A 24608-nucleotide genomic window follows, 5' to 3' on the forward strand; every position below is an offset into this window, starting at 1 on the left:
ACTCTACTGCAAAAGGTCATTTCCCCACTAATACGATGAGGTCTGATGACAACAAAAGACAGAGAAAGCCTATTCATCCTGATAACAAAGCTTTACCAGCCCAAACCTACTCAGTCTCCTCCATTAGGGAATAAAGCAAAGCCAACCAACCAAACCTTGTAAACAGATGAGCCATCACACAATAATGTGATATTTGCAAGAAGAAGGATTTGAAAGTGGAAGGTGAATAATTCCACAGTAAGATGAAGTGCCAAATTCCTGGCTGAAATCTGCCAGTGGGCACCAGAACTTGGATATTTCCCAGAATCTGGTCTGACAACTTTATTTATACTAATTTTTACAGCTGAAAAAAAAAGAAAAAAGATAAACAAGTCCAGCCCAAATAGCTATTGTAGTACTTGTGCTGGCAGTCTCTCAGATAAACTGGTTTGTTCCATCACAGATAAAAGGAATATTGAATTTCCTTAGAGAAACAACAACATTCAATGAAAGTCAAATTGGATTTTTCCCCAGTTGTACAAAACCAGATCATATTTACTCCCTATACACTCAGCAAACTCTCTACCCAACAACAGAACAAATGCCATTCACCAGCTTTATTGACTTCTAAATGAGTAATTGCACAGCAGCTGTCATGCAGAACTTTGTTTAAAAGTTTTTGCACTAAGATGAACAAACTAATTTGCAAGTGAATCTATAAAATCAGCAGAACAACAAAGTGAAACAAAATTCAAAGGCACTTTCTGGCTATCATGAATACTCCAAGAAAGTAAAGTGATCTCTTCAGACAAATCAATATGGAGAATCAGTAGGAGAAGAGTCCCTGTCAGCTGGTCTTCCACTGAAGGAGAAAAATGCAAATAGCAGAGCTAATACATGTGGAAAAAAAGAGCAGGATGAGATTTTCATATGGTGGAAAAACTTGCTTGTCTGTAGATAGCTTGAAATAACTACACTGATTTCACTGAAGCTTCAGATATCCAATATCTTTGAGGGAAAGGATAGTTGATGGGGAAACCAAACTGCTTACTACAGAGGTTACACCATACCTTTGTGCAATGAGTCTATAAAGCATTAGAATGGAAATGTCATTTAATGAAACAGGCCAGAAAATAACGCACAGCTATTTTACAGGTAGCATCTCATTGTTTCTTTTCAAGTGAATTTGGAAGAAAGATGTCCTCTTAAGATATATGGGTTTGTAGCCCAAATCTGCAGGACTATTAATGCATACAGCACAGCTGATAACACCTGCTGACTCATAGACTGTATTCATACTGCACACACAGAGATAAGCAGAGCTCAAAAACTCTCCTTTTTAATTTCAAGTCCCAAGACAACCTGTTAAGAATTCTAAACGCACTAATAGCTCTGTAATAAATTATGAATATAAAGCTGAGTCATAAAGACAAAAAACACGTTAATGTATCAGGGTGAGAAATCTTGAAATTTATTAATACTCAGCAAGTCCAAATAACAAACATAAAGTATTAAGATCTACTTCTAAATCTCATTTTTCTTCCTTCTTAAGGCCATCTCTTCTGATATAAGTGGGAAATCAAACCAATTTCATGGCAGAGCATAAGAAGAAGGAAGCGATGGAGAGCAGAAAGCTAAACTGCGAAGAGTAGAGCCATCAAAAAAGATTCTCCTCTCCATACAAAACTGTGAGATATCATGCAGACTGTAGGATGTAGAAAATTAGAGAATTCAGTGGTATTTAATTGCTATATTGCATTAAGAAACGTGTATATTTGCTAACAGCCACATCAAACACTCTGCTCCTCAGAAATTGTGCTATAAAGTCTACTTACAGCAATGCTTTCTCCAATGGTCATGAAAATAAATTTGTCCTTCCTTTGCTAACAGTTAAGGAGATGTTAACATGTAGCCTAAATGAATGATTTAGAACCTATTCAACTAGAACAGAGTTTTTATTGTTTCTCTGTTACTCTACGGATCTCAGATCTGTCCTTGTCACTTATCTCATCTCTCAAGGGATATCAGCATTTTCAGGTCATTTATTACAAACATTAACTATTAAACCTGCATAAGAGCTAAGGGCATACAATTTAACACACTGCTGCCACTTCCAAGCTGGAGTACCACAAATTAACAATTCACACTATGCTACATTTGCTGTGCAAGAGAATGATTTTCAAACTCCTTACCTCCTAGATCTACACTGTCTAGCTAAGAGACCACAGAACTGAAAGATCATCCCAATTCTTTACTCACAGCTTTCACTGTGAGTAAATTCCACTGATCCTTTAAAATTATCAAGATTCAGCAAGCAGCGTGGCATCAGTTTTCTTCAAATGCAAAATAAATAATGGATGTACAACACATGAAAACGAATTCATTAATGTTTATGAAATGCTTGAAAGCCTCAACGAGAGAGTGCAACATATAAATACCAATCACTTACCCACATGCATTGAAGAAAATATACATATCAAAAAGAGCCTCCAAGGACAGACTTTTGTACTAAACACACACAAGGAACATGTTACACGCAAGATAATTCTCTGCTTTTGCAACAAGCCTTCAGTCATACTTTCCCCCAAGTGACAGAAGTCATGGTGTATTCTAACAAATAGCCTCAAAGAATCTTAGAGACTCTGTTTCCTAAAGGAGGACTGCAATATAAGAAATATGTGCGCACTACAGATACCTGAATGTACAGGGAAAGACTAACGCAGCCTTACCAAAGGTTGCATACAAATGTGGCCATGGATTCATGGAAAACAGCCCTGCCACTGCAACAGCTCCTATTTCTTTTTGCCTTCTCCCCAACAGCTTGAAACCTGTGATTTTACATGCAAGAAGTCAAAAAGGACTGGGAGATGTCATGGATGGCTCTAAGACGTAGCATGCAGCAGCTGTGGATCCCATACAACCTAAGGCTCACCTTACCCTCAGTCTGTAAGAAGTGGGAAAAAGGGTGGAAATGGCAAAAAAAATTAATTGCAGAAGGGAATAAACAAAATTTTACTTTCCAGAGGGGGCCACAAAATGCATTTATTTGCTATTTCATAAAATACTTTAAAATATTCCATCCCTAAAACATATTTTTGCAAAAATGTAATAGTTTTGGCAGGACTTCTAAGCCATCCCTGCCAAGAAATCTATTTGGTTTCAATCCTTAAAGAGAGGGAAAAATCAATTGCTGCTGTAAGTGATAGCATATTTCAGTGAGCACAGACTTAATTCTGGGTAAGACTTCACTGAAATTTCAACAGAAATAAACAACAGTTGACAAGGTATTTACAAACATGTTTTAGAGAAATAGCATGCTCCCAGTAGTTCTTCACTGAGAATCTGCCATCGCTGAGCAGAGTCCTTACCTTCTCCCTCAACCACTTTGCTTCTGTCTTCTTCCTCTAGGTCTGGCCCTCTTTTCAGTTCCTCTTTCACTTTCACATCTTCCAAGGCAGTTTCAATAGCCATGACATCCCCCAGAGACTTCTGATCCTCTGTTTTATGTCTTCTGGGTTGACTCCTTTTTCTGTGAGACCTAGAAGTAGAGAAGAGCAACATGACATAAAAAAAACAGCCTTCAATATAGAAAATGATCAGCAACTGAAAAAACTGAATACAAAACAAAAAGATCTTCTTTGGAAAGAAAACACAAGGTAGCTAACAATAGCTGCAGGACAAAACATATCTGAAAAGAAACAGATGAACCTTGCATAACACATTTAAGATCCATTCACAGCAGCCATTAATGGTTCTGGTTTCTTAAAGACCTTTTTCCGCCATTGATAATATAAGCTTGCGAGCTGTAGTTAAAATGGTTTTCGTTTTAAATCTATTTTGCTGGTACTTTGAAGCATAGATGAGAACTTGTTACAAATCTTTCTTTCTGTCTCCATTCTGTCATCTCTTTTCATTCTCTACTTGCTACATTTTGGCAAACCGCTGGAAGCCCACGAGCATCTTCCAGGTGTGAAGCACTACCCCCCCACTGACACTTTCCCAAAACACCATCTAATGAGTTCTTGTAGAATAATCAATAGACTGAGACTTTTCAGCAGTATAATTCTCAGGGTTCAAGGTCTACGAAGAAGACAAAAAAAAAAAAAAAAAAAAAAAGCATAATAACACGATCAGATTAATACTAACAAACTAATTGTAACAGGGCCCAATCAGTGTCACTAAAACAAAAAGATTGCAATAGTCACAATGCAAAGAAAAATGCAAAGTCAGAAGTCAGGATAATATATTTTGCTTAGGAGCCATGTCAGAAGCCAAGCACCTGTCCAGAAGGACAGAGGACAAAAGGACAAAATAGGCACAACAAAAGCGAAAACTTTCAAGTCCAGACAAAGTCAGTTTAATGGATGAAAGAAAGATGAAAAAATAAAAAAGTGAAGAGGAAAGCAAAGAAAAGGAAATCACTTACTGCTTCCCACTAGCAGATTGGCGCCCAGCCAGCCTCTGAGTAACACCACCTTAGAAACCCAACCCACGGGCTGCTCCTCCTCCCCAGCCTTTACTGCCGAGCATGACATAAGGCGGCATGGAACATCCCTCCAGCCTGCGCAGGCCGTTGTCCCAGTCTCAGCCTCTTGCCCACTCCAGCCTGCTCACTGGCCAGAGATACAGAGCGAAAAGGCCCAGACACTGTGCTAATGTTGCTCAGCAGCAACCAAAACATCAGTATTATCAGCACTTTTTCGCTACAGTACCAAAATCACAGCCTCGCATGAGCGTTAACTCCATGTCAGTCAGTACACACTTTTAAAAATATCCACCAAATAGCTCCTTCGGAGTAGAGCGCAAACCTACCAAGCTTTCTTTTTCAAGAGACTAATTCAGAAACCTACAATTTTGCAGCATTCTTAGCAGAGTTGTTTTTTGTTTCTTAAAACTGTATCTTCCAAATGGCTTCCTCGTTCCTAGGCCTCTGCATCTATTACCATGTAACAAATTAAAACACCCTCATGCTCCATTCTTATCCATCAGCTTAAATATCTAGAAAAGCTGAAATTTAGTTTCACATCCCCACAAACTCAGCTGCTAATTAGATTTGGAGTGCTGCAAAGTTAACAGTCCTTAATCAGGCAACCATAAAGAAAGAAGAAAAAATTCAACCTGAAATGAACGATTAATAAAAAAGAAAGTTGATCCATATGCACAGTAATTTATAATTGCTAGGCTCTAGCCATATGGTAGCACTCCAAGTATAGATGTTAACTTCGCACCTGCAAGACATTCATCAGCAAGAACACACAACTGAACCCAGAAGGATCAGCTTTTCTCTACACTGACATTCAAAGTACACAGCACCTTTTACAGAGGAGGAAAGTCAAGGCAAGAGAAGACAGACCTGTACAACTTTACCTTAACAGCTGGAACTTTCCACAGTTGGTAAAAAAAAAAAGCACTGGAGTAGTATCCAGCATCAAATGTTCTTTCAAGTAAATGTGTATGGCTTTACTGCCATTGTGTTGGAACGTGAGGCAAAATTTGAGTTACAGTCCTTTACATACTCAGTAGATAAAAAGGATGTTTTTAAAGTGCTCTTCTGGCTCTGTAGTTGTGTAAAAATGAACAAAGAAAGAAAGAACACAGCCATTTAAAGAAACTGCTTCCAGGACTACCAGCTAAAGGCTGTGCATTTCCAGTGAAGATATTCTGTAACTGAAATAATTTGCATACCAGAAATGGGCTTTTTGTGGGCCAGACTAAAACACTCTCTTGCTGAAGCCATAAAATAAACACAGTAGAGATTTTCAAGGTATGAATGACCTTAGAATAAAAATAGCATATCTCTTTGTAGAGTTTAAAAGATTTGAGTTTCCAGGAGAGAGAGAAAAAAGCAGCATATGTACTCTTTGAAGTACAGACCACAGAGTGACTTATTTTAAGTAGGTACAACTGTGAAGATGTTTGGGATAAGGTGGATCCCATTCTTCCAGCAAAGTCCATCCTTCTGAGAAAAGTCAGTCTTCAAGTCAAGTGTCCTTCCAAGACGTAAGCATAGGAGAGAAACTTCTACTAAGCAGGATTCAACAGCTTGAAACCTGCTCCAGGATAATACTGAAAAAAATCTACGGACAATGAGTAGATTAAAAAAAGTGGCTGGATGTTTTACAGTAGCTCAGGCTGAAATAGAGGAGCTTCTCTGCTAAGCAACAGTTTTCAAAAGGGAAAATAAACATGGGTGTTATGTGTGCAAACAGTAAATAATTCTAAACTACCCTGAAAATCCATAGGAAGTATTTCCATAGACTCCAAATTTACAGACGTGGAAGAAAAAGATTAAGGGGCACACTGGAGTTCAGAGAGTCATAGCCCAAAGAGCATACATCACACCTGCTGAGTCTCAGATCACCCTGCTTTTCCTGAAACTCATGACAGAAAAAAGAAATGAAAACATTTCAGGAAAATAACCTCTGAAGTGAAGCACTATTGCTGAGGTCAGTTATCTGCCAAAATATCTACTTTATTTTATGAGCATGTCTTTAAAGGACAACATGCTTTTCCTTTTCAGCATTCATGAAATCAGGGACCAATTCTTTAACGTAGAAAAGGCAAGGCACAGATCACCATGCAAGACAAAACCAGAGGACAACAAAGACCAATGCTAGAGAAAGAGGAACGCTCTTACTGCTGTATCCTTTTTTTTTTTTTTTTTTTAAAAACATGAAACTCAAATGCATTCAATATAATTGAATTGATTAGGTCTGTAATTTTAAAACTCAATGTCACTCAAAGTCCTTATCAGACATGACCCCCAAAATCTAACAACTAATTAAAGCTTTCATTTCTGAATTTCAAGGAAATTATAACTGAATGAAAGTTATGAGCAGAATATTATTTTTAGATGAAGCAGTTAAATTTCCAGAAATTTCCAACTCTGACATCAGAAATTCAATAAAACAGTAGATGTGAGCAGAATTACAAAGGAAGTATTTTGAGTAACAGACAGAATGGTGTTTAAAAAAAAAAGTGTAAAGGAGCATATGGAGGAGCACCCACTTTACATCTGAGTACATTAAAGCCCTCTGATAATTCAGTTCCCTGTAAAATAGCACTCTTCAAGGAAGCACGACAAGGAATTTCTCCCACTGGAAGCTCATTCCTAACACACTCAAGTCTAATTCCACTTTCCAAGGCAGCAGCAACTTTTTAATAACTACTTACTTTGGTGACCAGTCAGCTTTATCTATAATCAGTTAATCATGGTAAAAATATCACATCACTAGCTTTGGTTTATTCAGGACATCAGCTGCTTCCAGGACTCAAGAATGGAACACGAGAACAGGCAGCTGAGATTCTCCAATAGGACAAAAGAGATTGAGATCTCAGAAATCTACACAAGCACAAGATGAAGATTATTTTGATACCCCAAGATCTTCTGTGCCCTTTCAAGGAAGCAGACATGAAACAACTAATTGAACCAGAAAAATACTTTAGGAGTTACTGTTTTAAGAAACTCGATAGGAAGAAAACTGTAATCACTGAAGTTGATGAGGGAAGTAACATACCGGTGCTTGTTGTCCTCTTCCTCATCTCCTATCCTATAAAGCAAGATTCCAACAGTAAAAGGTTAGCATGCCAAATTTTCAATTCAAGCATGCTGTAATACATGAAAAACATGATGAACTTGCAGAAAATTAATACAAAGATCAAAGGGAGCAGAAAAAGGCATGCATAAAATCCCTTTTGCAATTGACAGCTTTTTCTTCTTGCTTTCTAATAAGTGCAGCTATAAATGCTTACTATAGATTTTTTTGTATTCCAGGATAAAAGATGGGATCTGACAAGGCACAGTGTCCTACTTTCAAACAATAATAATAATAAAAATAAAGGGGTTCCGTAATATTCAGAAGAAACAGAACAATGAGGGACTGCATCATCCAAGAAAAGATACAAGAGCAAGTATAAAGAGATGAGTATGAACTATTCCACCAAACTGAGAATTACAGAGTTTAAAGGGTTAGCAACTAAAACATAGTATCCAGACAACTTTTTTTGTCACTGTTTTTTGTTGTGTAGGATTTTTTTTGTTTGTTTTTACCTGCGAAGCAATTTGGCCTTCAAGTCTGCCTTCGTCTCATTCCAGGCATCTAGTTCTGGGCTAGTCAGAGCTGTGGGTTTCATGTGGTCCAGGACAGCAATGTCTTTTCCTTGTTTCCATAAATCGTAACGTTCTGGCTGCAGAACCCTCACAAAGACATCCATGGAAATCTTCACCATGTCTTTGCGGCACGTACACTGCAAGAGATTTCCAGACATCAACACCATGTGAGACCAGAGGAAATTTTTCTAATCAGCTGAGTTTGCCTTTTTCCAGAGGTCAACTGACAGCAGATTTTGTCATAAGGCCTACAGTAGGTTAACTGGGAATTGCATCACGGTCTAAGTGGGTATTTTGACTCAATGACACAAATTGCCTCCATCTGCCCCTGGCAGAAAGGGACAGCACAAGATACTGTACTGTCCCAAGGGCAGCTGAAGATTCAGTTCTCCAAAATTTTCTTCTCTAAGACCAGCAACCAAGTTAGAACTTTCTGGTACCTGATACGCAGCGTATTACTCATCTACAGCGTTACAATCATAAGGAAGTAATAACTGTGGTTGATACAGACCAGAGGTCTGTTTGATCTCAGGCCTACATTCCCCTCTTTGCCTGTCTCTCACCTCAAGTTTCTCAGGCTGAAAAGAGATTAGTAGTACAACTGCATCACTGTAAAAGCCTTTAGGGAGCTAAAGCCTAACCTAATGTCCAAGACAGTTAAACTTCATAACTGTACACCAAGATGTGGCAGATAAATCCTTCACAGGACTGTAAATTACAAAAACAAAAATTATTTTATTACAAAACTTTTTGCTGAATACAATGCAAGACTGTCTGATCATAAGGACGAGGTCAAGCTGTGTGTGTCCAGCTACCAAAAGTTACCTGGCTACTTAGCAAACTACATTTTAAAAAAAAAAAATAAAAAGGAAGGGGGGGAGGAGAGAGGAGTGGTGGACATTGGGAAAAGAATCAGAAGAAAAATGTCACTGGATGCAGGAAACTGCCAAGAATTGCTTGGCAATATTGCTAGTTGGGAAACTGAACCCACACAAAATGAAGAATAAAAATGCAGATGTGCAGCATGGAAAGCAAGCAGGCAGCCACACTGCAGTGGAACCGTGGCTGCTCTCCATCACTGCCTTTCTAACTCTGCAACTAAGGAAAGCTACTTGCACACTGAGCACGCTTTTACAAATGGTAAGAGAAACTGTGTTGATTTGTAAGTAAGAAATAAAAAAGGCTAAAATAACATTCTGCATCTAGTCTGAATACACCTAAGCCAAAGAAAATGTGCAACTTCCATTTCAACTAGCATACATACGTTCATTAAATTCAGCCACTAGAATTATGCTCTCATCATTGCGTATCTATACAGAGACTAGACACAAGCACTTCTACTTGGATATCTGTTTCCTATGAAGAAGTGCAGAATAAACAAACCGAGTCCTTCATCCAAGGAGATTCTTACCCAGTACACAATGCCAGACTGACTGAGCATCTGCTCTTTACAAACTTCTAACTGCAAAGAAGGCACAGGATCGACAAGGATGCAGCAATACATCAGTGGCTGCTTGGGTGCCACAGCTACTGCTTTGCTGCTGTATGGGAAGAGAGTCAGATCCCTTTTTAGTTCTGCACTAAGGTTCAAAGCATTGCACTTGCACTAAACTACCTTTCGACTTTGAGTTGAGAATGAGGTAACTATGCTGACTTCATAGGACTTTTTTTTTTTTCCTTAAAGCTGTTTCACTTTTCCTCCACATCTTTTCAGAACTATTGTCTTTTTTCTTAGCAGAAAGGCATAAAATTAAACTCACTTCTCTCTCTTCTTTCTCTTCACACTTCCATTAATAAGAGACTTATGGCTGCAGCTGAGAAACCACGGAGAGAGAAGAAAGATTCCTTCTGTAGTCTCAGCTATCCCACTCCCCTCCCAGCTCCTACTTTTCATTTTGGTTCCCGTCTGCTTTGCTATGACTTGAAGAGCAATAACAACCTGAGTGCATTGTGTAGGAAGGACTATTTATGGGCAGACACTTCAAGGAAAACTCAATTCATTTAATGAAAAACAGCGTAAGAGAAAAAGGCTGGAAATGCAATTTGGCCAAAGAGTGGCAGGAACACAGATGGCACCCATCTTCCAAATTCCTGCCCCAGCAGAAGCTTCTCACCAGCACCTCCATCAATGTGGGCTTAAGAGATTTGTATTGAGCGCATTTTCAATCACTTTTCCTTAAGATGCTTTAAAAGCACTTCTGTACTGCTAAAAAGAGGAATACAAAGACCACCCAACAGCACAGAGCATCAGTGAGGCACAGTAATCAACCTCTTCTGCCTTTACTAAGTATGAAAAATGACTCAAAAGAGGAACAGACCACTTTCTGGTTCCACAGTGGAAGCAAGATGCTGCAGCACACAGATGCCAACTCCTTCAAATCAAGTGGAGCAAATCCCGACGATCTAAAAGTCTCAGGAACAGCTCCAACACCACAGAACCACTAGTTAAGAGTCTCAGCACAATGTAAAGTATATGCAGATTATCCAGGCACCACATGTAGAACTATTTAGATGCTACTCATGGAACTGTCCAGAGAAATGACGCTGCGGGAGCAATCTTCAGTGCACCGCAACACCAGAAGCTTGCTGTAGCCAAATTCCTTTCTTCATACACAAATCTAAGATGACATATATTTACATTTCAATTTAATTTAATTTTATTGCTTTTACAGTAGCAACCATGTATAATTTAGAAAGCCTCTTTCTTCTGGGGCTTCTTTTGGGCAGTGCAGTTATATTTCCTCAGCTGCTGCACTTCTGTCCACATTCATATTCCCAGAATGATCGGCATGTTTTTTATACCCTTCAGACACAATAAGATCCTGCTAATACAGCAGACACTTGCAAATGAACTGCAAAAAGGAATGTGCACACATATGCTAGAGGTGGGACAGGGAGACGATAAAGAAGGAGACTATGGGGAGAGAGGAGCAAGAAGACTGCTCTGCCATTAATTACCTGCTCTATTCTAACAGAACAAGGCAAAAAGAGCAAGCTTGTATTTCCCTGTCAGTGATAGCCATCTCCACATACTGTCCTTCTTTCCTTATATATGCAGTCATATTTCTTTCAAATATTCTGATTATGCAATTGTGGCCACAACCATGCATGTTTCCTAGGATATGCAATACCCACAACTCCTCCCCACACTCTCTCTCTCCCTATCTGTTTTTCTGCAGAATGTATCTTCCCTATTCCATTTTTCACCCTCAAATTCCAACACCTTAATATCCAGTATTATTACCGTTTGTAGAAGCAACAACATAAAATGAACATAACCACACTTACACAACTTCTAAGGAGAGAAAAGAAATCTCATTTTCTTATTGTGAGCAAAAACTGAACCACAAAGCCCCGATTCAGGCTCTCCAGAAATTCCTACCAAGGCTTTCCTTCCTTCCTTTGTCAGCAGAATACAACTAGCTTTAGACCTGTGAAAGATTTAGGAGTGATACGGTCGCCCAAAGCACAGACCGTGACTGAATGGCAATATGAAGGCTTGTCCTGCCCAGCTGTCAGGTGAGAAATTTAAGGAACTCGGAGATCTAATCAAAAACCTCTGCATTTCTCCTCTGCCTTTCTCCACCTGGCAGCCAGATTGCCATGGCTCTCAGAGGGACAGACTAACAACAGAGTTCACTTACACACCAACACAGGTTTATGTTTAGTTCTCTGTCTTCAGTTGCAGGGTGTCCAAGACCCAAGAGAGCAAGAAGACCAGAGGAGTTGCCATATTCCCCACATTTACAGGAACCTATTTGTTCCATCTTCTGAAGACTTTTGCTAGCCCCAGCTCTCTCTTCCTGTAAGTTAATGATTTTGCTGCCCATATGGGAAAAGAATATACAAAGGCAACTTGCAAATAAAAAGAGCGTACAAAAATATTCTCAGGAAATGGAAGCGTGAAACTCTTTTCAAAAGCAGACAAACAACATTCTTCTCCTGTTTATTATTTTATTATGTTACTCAAAATTGGAGGCTGGTGATACATCTGACCTCCCCGAGAACTTTGTGATATCAAACATAATTCACAGCGATGGTAGGAAATTTGTGACTCCACAATGCATAACCATGATCTTACCTGGTTTTAGGCTTTTTTTTTTTAATTAAATAAAAATACTTATAAATCCCTATAAGGTAACAGTCAAATAAAAAAACTGTCTCATTAAAGTAATAAAATGAAATGATCTATGGAAAATGTAACTTCATTCAACCTCAATCTTCAATTGCATTTTTGTAAGGATTCCTTCCCTCACTTCCCAGTTATTAACACTAAATTGAATCCCACCTGTTCCATGACATACAAAGAGTTAATGTAAAATAACACTTTTCTCCTTACATAGAAAGTCACAAAAACAATCTAATTAAATCAGCACATCTGGTTCACATGGGAAAAAAGAAACACCTCACATTCAAATTAACTTAGTTGCCAGTGCGGTTGTTGAAGATCCAACTAGCCTCCCACTTTGCCTAAATGGAAATTTAAGCAGAAGAAAACCCAATACATCCAAAGTTCCTTCAGCTATTATGCCATCGTTAAATATTTTAGACTTGCTTTTAAGTTTTAGTATCTGTTTCTCCATAACAATGAAGTCTAAAAGCAAGTTACTGGGGAAAAAAAAAAAAAAAAAAAAGAAAAAAAAAAGATAGTTATATCCAAAAGGTAGCTAGGAAAATTCTTACAGTGTACTACAGAAATACATACAGAGAACACTTCTGAACTTCTCTCTATAAACTGCCAGGACAAGATATAAAGCTACAGCCTTTGGGAAAAAACACAAAATCCTCCCAGTATAACACTCTAAAACAGCTATCCAATTCACTATCCGATTACAAATGTGTTTCCTGATGTCTAATTAACGCTCACCCAGTACATCACAAAACTAGTCTGGGCTCCAGTTTACTTTCCTTTCATTCAATCCAAACTCACATTTCCACTCACACCTTACTGTACGGGAACTGCTGAGTCACGGCCTGAACCTCTGATTGATCACCTGAGGCGAGCCGTGAGTCAGCCAGAGGAGCACAGGTGAAGGCAATTCAATTCACCTGTGCTGCCGGAAGGGGTGGAGCCAGGCTGCACCTCTCCTAGACCTATTGAAGAGCTGGCTGCCAGGGGGGAAGGATCTCATCTGGAGATCTGCTCTGCTGGTGTTTTGTGGGTGAGCCTAGCATAAGGGTAAGCCTTCCATTTATCCTCTTTTGCTGTCATAGTCTACTTCACCTGTCTTGTTTATTTTGTGATTATAATATCTTGATATCCATTGATTATACACCTTGTACAGCAATGCTCTCATGGATGCCCATCTTTTCAGAAGCAATGAAGGAACACATAATTGCAGGTTAGTAACTGCAAGACGGGTGACAGGCATTCCATGAGTCAGTAAGGAGTTAAACTTTGAGAAGTAGAAAAACTTAAAATTCACAGTTTGTGTGCTTACTAGTTGGAAGTTGAGAGCTTGTGGGAAGGAAGACAAGCCCTGACCCCCCGCTTCTACTGTAATTACAAGCATAGCTTTAAGTCTCAACAACAAACCAGTTCATTAGGAAACCCACTGGAAATCTTCCACAGAGTTTCATAAACAAAACAATTAGGCAAAGATTTCCAAGGACTCCCCCTGGTCCCTGGCTGCAAGGCATGCTTTTTCCTTGTTTGCCTCCTTAATTCACTGCCAGAACGTTTGTTCCATGCAGATGTTGTGGGCAAAAGAGTTGAGTGAATGGCAAGTGACATTAGCCAGGGAGCCAGATTTACCCTACTCCACTAAAATACTCAAAATAAAGAGGATTCTAGTTCAAGAAATAGATGTGTCATACAGATAAGGCTGAAAGGTTCAGTGCTCTCAGTAATGCTAAAAAAGAAGGATTCAGTGAAATACCAGCTCCCCTCTGTTTTGACACTCATTTCAGTACAAGGGATAAACAAAGACTAAATCATAACCACTGGGTGAAAGTCTACAGTGAATATCATTTTAAGGTTATCTCAAGCTATTATTTCTTCCACATCGTAAGTCTTGCAGTTGGTGAAAGAAGTCCACAACTGACTGGCTTTCACTGGCAGAAAGCAATGACATTTCATCAAGTCAGCACTCTATTCATGCATTAAGGAAGCAGCAACCATGAGCTGACATGGCTGAGCAAAGTTCTACAGCTCTGAAGTGACAGATGTACTAGATAACTCTTGCTAAGTGAGTACAGTTATCCTTTTATCTTCTCGCTTCACCACTGCTTTTCCAGTCACTTCCTTTATAAAGAAAGCCCAATGCTGTGATACAGCACATGCCTGTAAACCAACAGATGAAGCAGTAAAATCCACCATTTTGTACACGATGACTAGGAAAATTTCTAGGCAGTTTACAAAAACATGAATAATTTTGCTTGGTGGAATATGAAGTGTTATTTCACGTGACAACCCCCAATCTGCTTCCAGCACACTGAAATTATTTTCCCTTGTAATGACAAGTCTTTTTCTGTAAGATTTTTCAAAAGGATAGGAAGCTGGAATTTATTTGTTGCATCTTCAAATAACACAAATTAGAATCAAGGGAGGGTTGGTTCATAAATAAAGGAGGAGAGAGGCTGTCTATCTATCCTAAAAGAAACAGCAATTAAGACCTCTCTGAAAACCACACACCAAATGAAACGCTTTTATCTCTTTCCAGTAATAATCCAGATCCACCTGTAAGTGTTTCCAAAGCAGTTGGAGAGTGGTGAGATAGAGAACAGATGCAAGATCTGAATCCTGATGACTGAGATTAGAACACACCCAGCTATGAGCCAACCCAGCAGCAGAACCTGCTGACTGCCAGCAGGAAACCAAGCTGCAAGAAAATGAGGAGCAGCACAGCTATCAGGAAAGACAAATAATTGAGCAAAATGGAGTTTAAAAAAAAAGAGAGAGAGAGAGAGACCATTCACAGCTCTAAGCACGTGATAATAAGAAGTGGGGTTTCATTTTTAAATGTTTTTCCTGTTCAGAACAAAGAGACAAGAATGTTAACCACATCTGCCTTTCAGTACAGCAAAGAAATTACTGAGGAGGACAACGAAGAGGTACCTGATGAGTACATGTGATGTGAACTCACAGCTACTTCACACTTTCACACTGCTTTCAAATCTCTAATATCATAGTTTCTGCAATTCTTAAATGGAATATGCTATCTAGTTATTTATTCTTAGGTGGAACATAAAACTGTTCCTATATAAGCCCCTCTTTGGCCCTCTTGAAGCAATTCCTGTGGAGTAACACAAGCCACACAGGAAAGCACAATGCTAAGGCAGCTTTTAAAAGGCATTTCTGATGACCTTGCAATACTATTATCCCCAGAGCCAGATGACCCCAAAAGCCCAGCTCTGACACATGAATGACTGGGGCTTGTAGACTTTAACAGGGCCTCCCATGCAGCAGGGAAGCTGAGCAAATGAGCTGCAGGATGCACATTCTTTACAGAGTCGTTTACTCGCAGCCACAAAGCACGCAAACACCTCTGCACTATAAATCACAGGGTTAGTGAGGCAGAGAGGACGGGAACTTGTGTCAACCCAGCAGTATCAGTACCCACGGGTTCAGGGCAGCTTCCACCACAGAGTCCTGGAGTCACCATGAGCCAGAAAAGTTATTACCAAGCAGCATTCAAAAAGTCAAGAGCAGCGTGCTCGATACTGTACAGTAATTAAGCTAAGTGTAAATCAGGCTGAGTAGCACAAATAGGCTTAGGTTTGTTTTTTTTTGTTGTTTTTTTGTTTGTTTTTTTTTGTTTTGTTTTGTTTTTTTTGGTTTTTTTTTTGTTTTTTGTTTTTTACAGCAAATCCATGACAGCACCTCCATAAGGGTGAGGACAAACATTGAGTAGAGAACTGCCAACCTGCCTGAAGTCCTTTCTGCACTCATCTACTGGCACAAAGTATAAAATACTCCCTTCGTTGTCAATCAGGTCCTGAAGAGTTCATCATTACCTCCCGAATCAAGTACCACAGTGGCTCACACGCACTATTTCCATGGCAGTGCACCCAGATGAGGCAGAAAGTGGAGCAGACATCCTTCCTGGGGACTGGGATACTGACCACCTGCAAGGGTTTTTTTTTTTTTTTTTCTGATGGCATTCTTGCTTCATTAACAAAAAACGATGATCCCATTTTATATTGAGAGAGATAATTCTGGCACTATCTCTGAAGTATAAAATGAAGGTATGAAAATGTCAACTCATAGTAACACTGTTGCTATCACCCAGGAGTGTCTGCTGTTAATATAAAGGAGAGTGCAATAAATGGTTCCCTTCTCATCCATTTACTTTTAGTCCAGTTTGCAAAAGAAACAGAAAAATTGACCTGTGAGGTACACTTGAATTTCTTCTAAAATTTTACATCCTGAAATTTTACATTGGTCTTTTTGAATATCAAGATCACCTCAACTTCAAGAAAGACACTTTACTGAACAACTCAGCACTGAAAGGCCTGTTCAGTCAGTACACAGCTAAGACCACCCTCCTGGTCTATTGATGGTTGCATCCAAGAGTTTCCAAGAGAAACAAAGTGAACCAAAACAGCAATGCAGAAAGCAACTGCAGGCTCATGTAGTAAAGCAAAAATAAAATAACCTGACATCAGGAAACAGAAACTATCATTCACATGCGTTCATTAATGAGGCTTTTCTCAACAATCGAACAGGAAAAATCATGACAAAAATCAATGAAGAACAAATGACTGAAGAGCTCCAACTATGGAGTACAAAGGAAAGCATTTCTCAGTAACTTTTTAAGTCTCTGCTTATGCAGGTAAACATTAACATACAGCATACAAAACCATCCCTATTCAGCTGTATTATTTAATCAGTAATGTTAAGGTCTAGTACAGAGCATGCAAATTAGAGCCAACTCCTGATATTTAGCTACTAAAGAGCGTTTCCTGCCAGAGTTTGATCTTCCCATTTAACATAGCAAAGAATTCTGAAATGAATTACCATTAAATACTTGCAAAGATCCAGTGACTACACTCCAGAATGACCTACGGGAACCACAAGATTAATTGAAGATCTCTCTCCCACCCATAGACAAGCAGCTGACAGATGTGCTATTCAGCCACAGATTAAATAAAATAGGTAAACTGGCTGGTCTTAAGGTCACCTCAACTGGAAAGCTGCAACACACGGCTCCTTAAGGACTAATGGGAGACATTTACATTAGCAATAAATGGGATATGATCTTTAAACTTCACTAATTGTCATATATTTTTTACAGCCAAGCCAGGTTCCACTATAGTTAGCAGAACATTTCAACAATCTGGCAGGCAATTAGCATGGTTCTACCTATGTTTCTCAAAGGTAAGCCATTACTTTCCTACATGAGTTTTCTCTTGCTCTATGCCACTGACATATATCATTCTACTCATAACTCTGAGAACAACAATTCAAATTTAATACCAAGGATAAAGTCCAGGAGAACATTACAATTGGCTAATTTTGAACCTTACCTTGTCACCAATCTCACGAGCTCTGGCAGGACAAGGGAAAAAGAAGAATCATTTTACACCCAACTGGTTTCAGTGCAGTAACACTACAGATAGAGTACTGCCCAGTCAAGAGTTTCCAAGAACTTTAAAAATAAGCAGATGAGAAACATCTGTTTGGATGTAGGCAAACGTAATCTAATTGAGCCTGACAACACAGACATCAATACAGTCATTTTCAAGATTTAGGAAACCTGCACTAGTTAAACAAACATCTCACACTCCAGGATGTCTCTCTTCACAATTTTTTTTCCTTAAATGTGCAGGCAGATCAGGTGTACAGAATTAGTTGATGTTTCATTAAAGTCTCTGTTTAACTTAAAATGGGATTTAAATAAACCTTTAGCCCTTTCAGTGCAAAAGCATTCATACCTCATCTGCAGCCCGACAGTAAAGTATCAAAGGGTTAATTAACACATATGCAGTGTGTGGTTTAGGTAATATGAAATGGAAATGTATGAATAGACAAGTGTCAGCAAGTGCAATGGAAATAAATTGGGCATCTCCTTCCACACTTCAACTTTCTCTCTCTAGATTTGCTCAGAGCTCTCTATGCTGCTTGTTCAGTAATTTCACGCTACGCTGCTTAACAATGTAAGCATGGAGGCTCAATCTAAAACTGCACTTCCCAAATGTCACTTGTTTGCAAACACATGGCTGAACCCAAAATTGCTTTCGATATTAAGAGTGGTGCCTCCTGGCACTATTGTAGTTAAAGGTCTGTCGAATTTCCATGATAAACCCCATTTTCAGGGGTGTATAACCATGACCATTTGCTACAGACAAACCTGGGATTCAAGGCCACAGCAAAATTATTTCTTTTTTTTTCTTCCCAAACCAGATTTGAGGCCTCTTACAGGTCTAGTTTTTTCTTACCAACACTGTAGCTCCATAACAAATTCAAATGTATGATTCCCTCTTCACGCTCTACATGGCCTTAGAGTCTACAGCTACTCCACATGGCCCAGTCTAACACCTTGATGGAAAGATTACAAACACCAACTATGGATTCAGATACCTGAACACATGTAAAGGACAGAGAAGATAAATGCATGACTTTTCAGAATGAGGATTTTTCTGTTATGAGAATCGTTTTGGCTGCCATTGCTAGCAATTCAGAGGTTTTACCTGCCTGGCACAGTGATTATGCGTATTTTATACTTCACAGCACTAACAATAGCATGCATAACAGAAAACACTTTTAAACTACCGTAGTTTCAGAAATGAAATAAAATCTACGTGTTTATTTTAGAAAAGGAGGGAGTTCAGATGCCGCATTTCTTTGTTAACAGTGGACTCCATGAAACTATGGGCTGAATATTACTAAAAAGAACAAAGACAGACACTTCACCTTTCAGTCACCAAAAGGGCTGAAGTTACTTTCTGTATGATGAGCTTCTCAGACACTAAGTGCTGTGACATTTTATAGTCAAGGACTGCCTGTCGGCAGTTGCTGAGGCAGGACATAAATATAAAAAGGGGAAAGCTTAAAAAAAAAAAAAAAAAAAAAAGGCTCCTATGGGCATAACAACCATCTTCCTTTCCTAGCTGGGTTAATTATGCTTACTTACAAAAAAGGAAAACTAGGGAAACAGCACTGGTTTTTTTCCTCCCACAATTCTAGCAGATTCCTTACTGTCTGCAGTGCCAGAAACAGCACTAGCATCTAGAAGCAAAAAGCAGTGCATGGCATTAGTCACAAAGCAACCACTCACAGTGATTAACACGCAGCATTCTAAATATAATTCTGCACAGATAGCTTCAGCTTAGGTCAATTGTGGCTGAAGACATTACAGCAAGAAGATGGAGGTATCAAGAAAGCACAGTCAACAACCGTAGGATCCCAAAGCAAAGACTACATTCAGTAATCATCTACTGTTTCTAGAATATAAACCCTAGTAAAGGAAAACAGGGCAGCATTACATTGTTTCACAGGATGAGGCACCGAGGTACTTGCAGTGCATCTTCAGCAAAGTTGTATTTGCCCAGAACAAAAGATGTATTATAAAAGTTGTGGAGTCAAGCTGAGTTGATGGAAGAAAAATAAGTGCAGAAGATGATATAAATGTTATTGTAGAATGAAAACTAAGACTGCCTTTCTGGAAAGGAGCGTCTGTGGTGATTTTAAGTTCCTACCCAAGGTTATAATTTCCTGAAGATTCTCAAAACTGATCCCCAATTTAAAAACTCATGAAGCAGTCATACCTCACTGCACCACATCTAATGTACCAAAAACATCAATACAGCAAAACAAACCCCTTTAAAGCAGACTTAAAAATAAATAAATGAATAAAAATAAAAAGCCAACCACATTAATCTGTTTGAAATATAGGCCCATCACTACTAGTAAAAAAAAATAGAGAACATCGTAGGCATGCTGTCATGGAAAACTGTCACTGCCTTCAGAACTGTCAAAAGTAATTCAAACAAGAAATTTGCCCTGATGAAATAGCCACATGGAGTCATTCCACCATGATTCTCCTCTTCAGACATCATTGAGACCTTTTGTACTGTGCATTTTTTTAGGGAAATTTAAAAATGTTAAATGGTTTTTAAATAACCATTTAAAAATGGTTATTAGTATACTCCTATGAAAGTTTAAGATGCCTCTAATTTATCCTTTCTCCTGCAAGGTGTATACCCTAGGAACGGTATTCAGTTACATCAGTTACCTTATCCACCCTGAAATGCAGTTTTAATGCTTCAGAAAACCAATCCAAACCTTCTAGCTTCAAAACCACCTCTACACAAGGCCTATGTACATTGAGCATTCAAGAAAGGCATTCAAGAAAGACATGTTTGCCCTCAAAATGACATGAATTATCAACAGGAATAAAACAATAACATGGATCAATGAAAGTACATTTTCAAAACAAGGACATTTTCAGTTTGTTCAAAGGGAGAAGTTCCCCACCCAATCATTAGTTTATGAGCTCGTGGTTTTAAGTAACCCCCCAACCAAACAGATACCTACTTGGGTTGCCATTTTTCCGTAGTCAATCCAACGCAATGTGGCAAAGTTGGTTGACTCAGCACAGTTGAAGCCATGATTGAAGCCAGCATGGTAACCATAAGGAAATGTAATCATAAACTCTCCAGCTTCCTGGGTGATCTGAAAAACAGAAATAAAAGGACAGCCTACATCAGATGAGCAGAAAAAGCACTTTCAAGACACCTATATCCTCCTTGTTAAATCTCTCTTAGCAAGAAGGCAGAACAGTCACGGCCAGTTCTCGGCTATACCTATAGCGATTTCTTCTTAACTGTACAAATACTGAAGTAGTTCTACTAGTGAAAACAGACAAAGGACAAAAGAAAACAGTACAAAGGACAGAAGCTGCTATAAGATCTTAACTCTTGAGATAAAGGCCCCAGTTATGAAAAGGGTCCCAAGCTGCAGCATTCCAAAAATGCACAAATCTTTTGCTTGCTGCCACTTCATCCCTTGTTCATACCTACTCTCCCACACCATGCTAGTGGGGCCAAACAGACTGCATTTCCCACCTACACATGTGCTCTGTGCTGCAGTGTCCTACTGAAATACATGATTACTTTTCCTGTATTTATTTCCTCACTTATATGGTTATCATTCTCATTTGTTCACTTGTAAGTCAAACAACCTAAAAAATCTTAGCCTGCTATTTGTCCTCCTGAGTAAAATTAAGATGAAAGTAAGTAAAAAGGATTGAAAACTGCAGATTACAGCTGTAATCAGAGGCTGAACAATTCCCCGTACTTCTAGAAAATCACCTTTTAAAAACCTACAAAGAGAAAACGTGAAAAGAATGTCCCTGTTAAGCAACACAAGAACAACTGGTAACAGCGTAACCAGCTTAACCTGCTAGCTTCCCGAAGCATAGGGTACCATCTCCTCCCTTTAACAGATCAGAAATATGGCAAAATTTGACCTTTGCCTGTCTTTCTAAACCGGAAGTGCTGACAAAGCTTTTGTAACACATCTGGGTTATTTCCCACTGACACTAACCACAACTCACCAGTCTGGAGCCTACTGAGCCTTCAAAGAACTTTCACATATAAACACAGGAATAGAACCAAGCAGAAAATGTTATCAGGAATTAAACCACTGGCCCACTAGACTGAGCCCAACCTTGTTCATACTACGAACATCAGCAGAGAACAAAATGAGAAAACAAATGCAAGATTTGATAGCACAAAAGCTTCCAGATGAGGGGTGCTGAAGCACTGCCTGCAGCGCATCCCCTCCCATCCCTCCATACATCACTGCACAGCAGTAGATTGCTAACTTCAGAAAACGGAAAGATTATGTTTCTGTCACAACATCTACATCCTGGTGTCTTCATTTCAAGCCCACAGCATATGTCCTCCATGTCACTGCTGTCAACATTATCCCTACAATAAATTAGAAAGCACTCGAGATGATGGATAGGCCATGCAGAAAAGTAATAACTATTGAAGAAAAGCCAGCACAAACTGCCACTCATGGAGAAAGGCCTAAATTTACTGACTTATGCAAGCTCTTGCAGAATAAGTGGAGAAATCAATAGGAGATTATAGAAATACACATTTTTAATTATTAAAAAGCCCCAGTATTGATCTGCTTTTTTATTTCGAGAAGTAAATACCATTATAGAGATTATAAATGCGCACTTATTCACTTCATTGAAACCTGCCAGAAATGTAGATGAAGGGATCCTATCTCTATTTCTACAGAAAAGTGGCACACATTCCCTGTTCCTGAACAATGGCAATCCTCCTTCAAAACCTACTTTTCAGGATAGGAGTTATTCAGACATGGATTGCTCTGACTAAAGAGATCTCCTCCTCCTCTTCACATTTAAAAACGTCCTTCCAGTGAGTGCCATAGAAAATAGAGAATATGTAAACACATATACAAAAAAAAACACATTTGTGCCCCACATTCTGTAAAACAGGATTAGGAATTATATTTCTTTACGTGAGATGTTAACAATACCCCTTGTTTAAAAAAGTTCGGTTTTGACAGCAATATTGTTTTTCTTCGCATGCACTGGCCTCCATTTTTTTGGGTGAAAAAAAAAAAATCATCCCAACAAAAATCACAGAAGCCAAACACATACAAAGGAAACAAACAAAAACTGTATACACAAAGTAAGTTCCTTATCATTAAGGTAGCACACATTTTAATACTCAGTATGAAGGAGGCACCAGAGATGAACCTACACACCTTCCCTCCCCAAATCACAAGATTCACAGTGGGAAGCCTACCTAACTGGGAAAAGACTTTTTACCAGGCAACAAATTAGAAAGTCCTTCCATATCAAAGTACTTCATATCCCATGCCCATCACCAAACAGCTCAGTAAAGCTGACTTGGGATAAGCTCGATAGAAAAGCTTTCCTCTATTACAACCTCTTTTGCTCCTCTTGCTTGGTTTTGATCAGAAATTACTCAGTATATGTAATTACTAATCAGTGCCACTTTCCAGGTACATGGAAAAGCAAACATAAGTCTTCTCATCAGAGAAAAATATGCCCACCTACAGCATTCAAACACTCACAAGAATTTCCTTCACATTCTGACTTCCCACAACCATTCAAGCAGCATGTTTGGGCACTGAAGAGGCAGAAATTAATTTCCATTTCCTATACTTTTCCATTTCATAGAAGGATGGGATACCAATAAGGGGCTGCACAACAAACTTCACTTACAATATCTAGTGAGCTAGATTGGGATTTTTTATTATTATTTTCAGCATCTTTAAATAAGCAGTGATCTATATGTAAGCAAGCAGCGATCCCTTTGTAGGTTATGCCCAGCCTCCTCTATCAAGTCCTTTCCACAGGAGCACCCATGTATGCTACCCATATTCCAATCTACTCATCTACTTTCCTCAAATTTGTAAAGTTAAAATTCCTACCAAAAAAAAAAAAAATCAGTTCCCAAAGTCAGATTATTTTCAACCACGTGTAGCAGATAACCATGTTTTCACATTTGGACTTCAGGTTTAACAGATAGAATTACAAGAAAAAATGGTTTGTTGATCCCTAAGAACAAGTTGATATCAACTATCATGTGCAAACCAGGCAAAATGTGGCCACTAATATTGAACTACAAAGCACCACACATGGCTTTTTGCAAGTCTCTGCTGCACAGTGAGCTCATCCAACAAACCAGACAGTCACACTTCAAATTTCATTCATCACAACCTTCCACTAGGAAAAATGAAACAATCTCTGGAGCAGTAAATAGAATGAATTCATAGTTTTTATGCTATAAAAGAATGCAGAACTTGTACTTCTCAAAGAATCACTAGGACCATCAAATAGGCAGTATACTTTGTCACCGGTGGACTAACTCTAGCAAAACCTTGCTTAAGAGTTCTTACTTAGGGGAAAAAAAAAAAAAAGGCCACAATCTTGAGCTGATGATGCCAGAGAAATGAGGAAGGATGAAATCAGTTTAAATCAAGTACTCTTTGACACTTCCACTGGAGTTAGAGCTGCAGTGCCCCCAACTCAATTCCTTTTTCTGCACCCTGACAGTATCATGCCCACAAACAGTGTCCTTAACCATTCTGGCAGGACAATGGGCTTTGTATGCTGGCAACATACAGAAGCAGTAACCGCTTGATTGAATCTGCATAAAATCCATGCTTGACTGAGGAGATTTACTTCTTGCCCAAAGCCTTTGAGGATAAGCACATTAAAATGATCATACCAAATAAACATGGCCCCTCATTTCAAATAAGAGGACTTAAGAGACGGACAGATCCTTACTGGCTCTGTGTAGATAGAATGCTTTCACAACAGAGAACCTGCATGTGTAACTCCAGTTTTTGGTTCACAAGAGATCCAGAAAAAAAAAAACTTAAGACTGTGTTGAACAACTACCTGAGAGTTATGCTGCCTATTGACAAGCCATAGGACATGCATCAAACAGCTCCTGACCAGCTGCAGAGAACTGCTGCCTTAGAAGAGGGGTGTCATAGTTTGTGCATCACAGCAACTTGCCAGCTTTACTTCACAACTTTACTTTCCTCAAAGCCTCTTTTGTA

The 24608-nt window shown here is 38.9% G+C and overlaps 1 protein-coding gene across 3 annotated transcripts in view; it reads right to left on the bottom strand.

Moving 5' to 3' along the window:
• The window catches only part of KDM4B (lysine demethylase 4B), an 81923-nt gene that overhangs the window by 23362 nt on the left and 33953 nt on the right, over nt 1-24608 (bottom strand). For 2 of the 3 annotated variants that reach the window (XM_052699916.1, XM_052699917.1), the window contains exons 8-11: nt 20568-20705; nt 8030-8226; nt 7497-7529; nt 3348-3517 (exon numbers count right to left, since the gene is read on the bottom strand). In XM_052699916.1, the coding sequence (XP_052555876.1) occupies nt 3348-3517; nt 7497-7529; nt 8030-8226; nt 20568-20705 (538 nt within the window). The remainder of the gene's footprint in view (nt 1-3347; nt 3518-7496; nt 7530-8029; nt 8227-20567; nt 20706-24608) is intronic. The other variant, XM_052699919.1, reaches the window with a different exon arrangement.

The sequence above is a fragment of the Tympanuchus pallidicinctus genome, unplaced genomic scaffold (genome assembly GCF_026119805.1).
Source record: "Tympanuchus pallidicinctus isolate F22 unplaced genomic scaffold, pur_lepc_1.0 scaffold38, whole genome shotgun sequence".
NCBI lineage: Eukaryota > Metazoa > Chordata > Aves > Galliformes > Phasianidae > Tympanuchus > Tympanuchus pallidicinctus.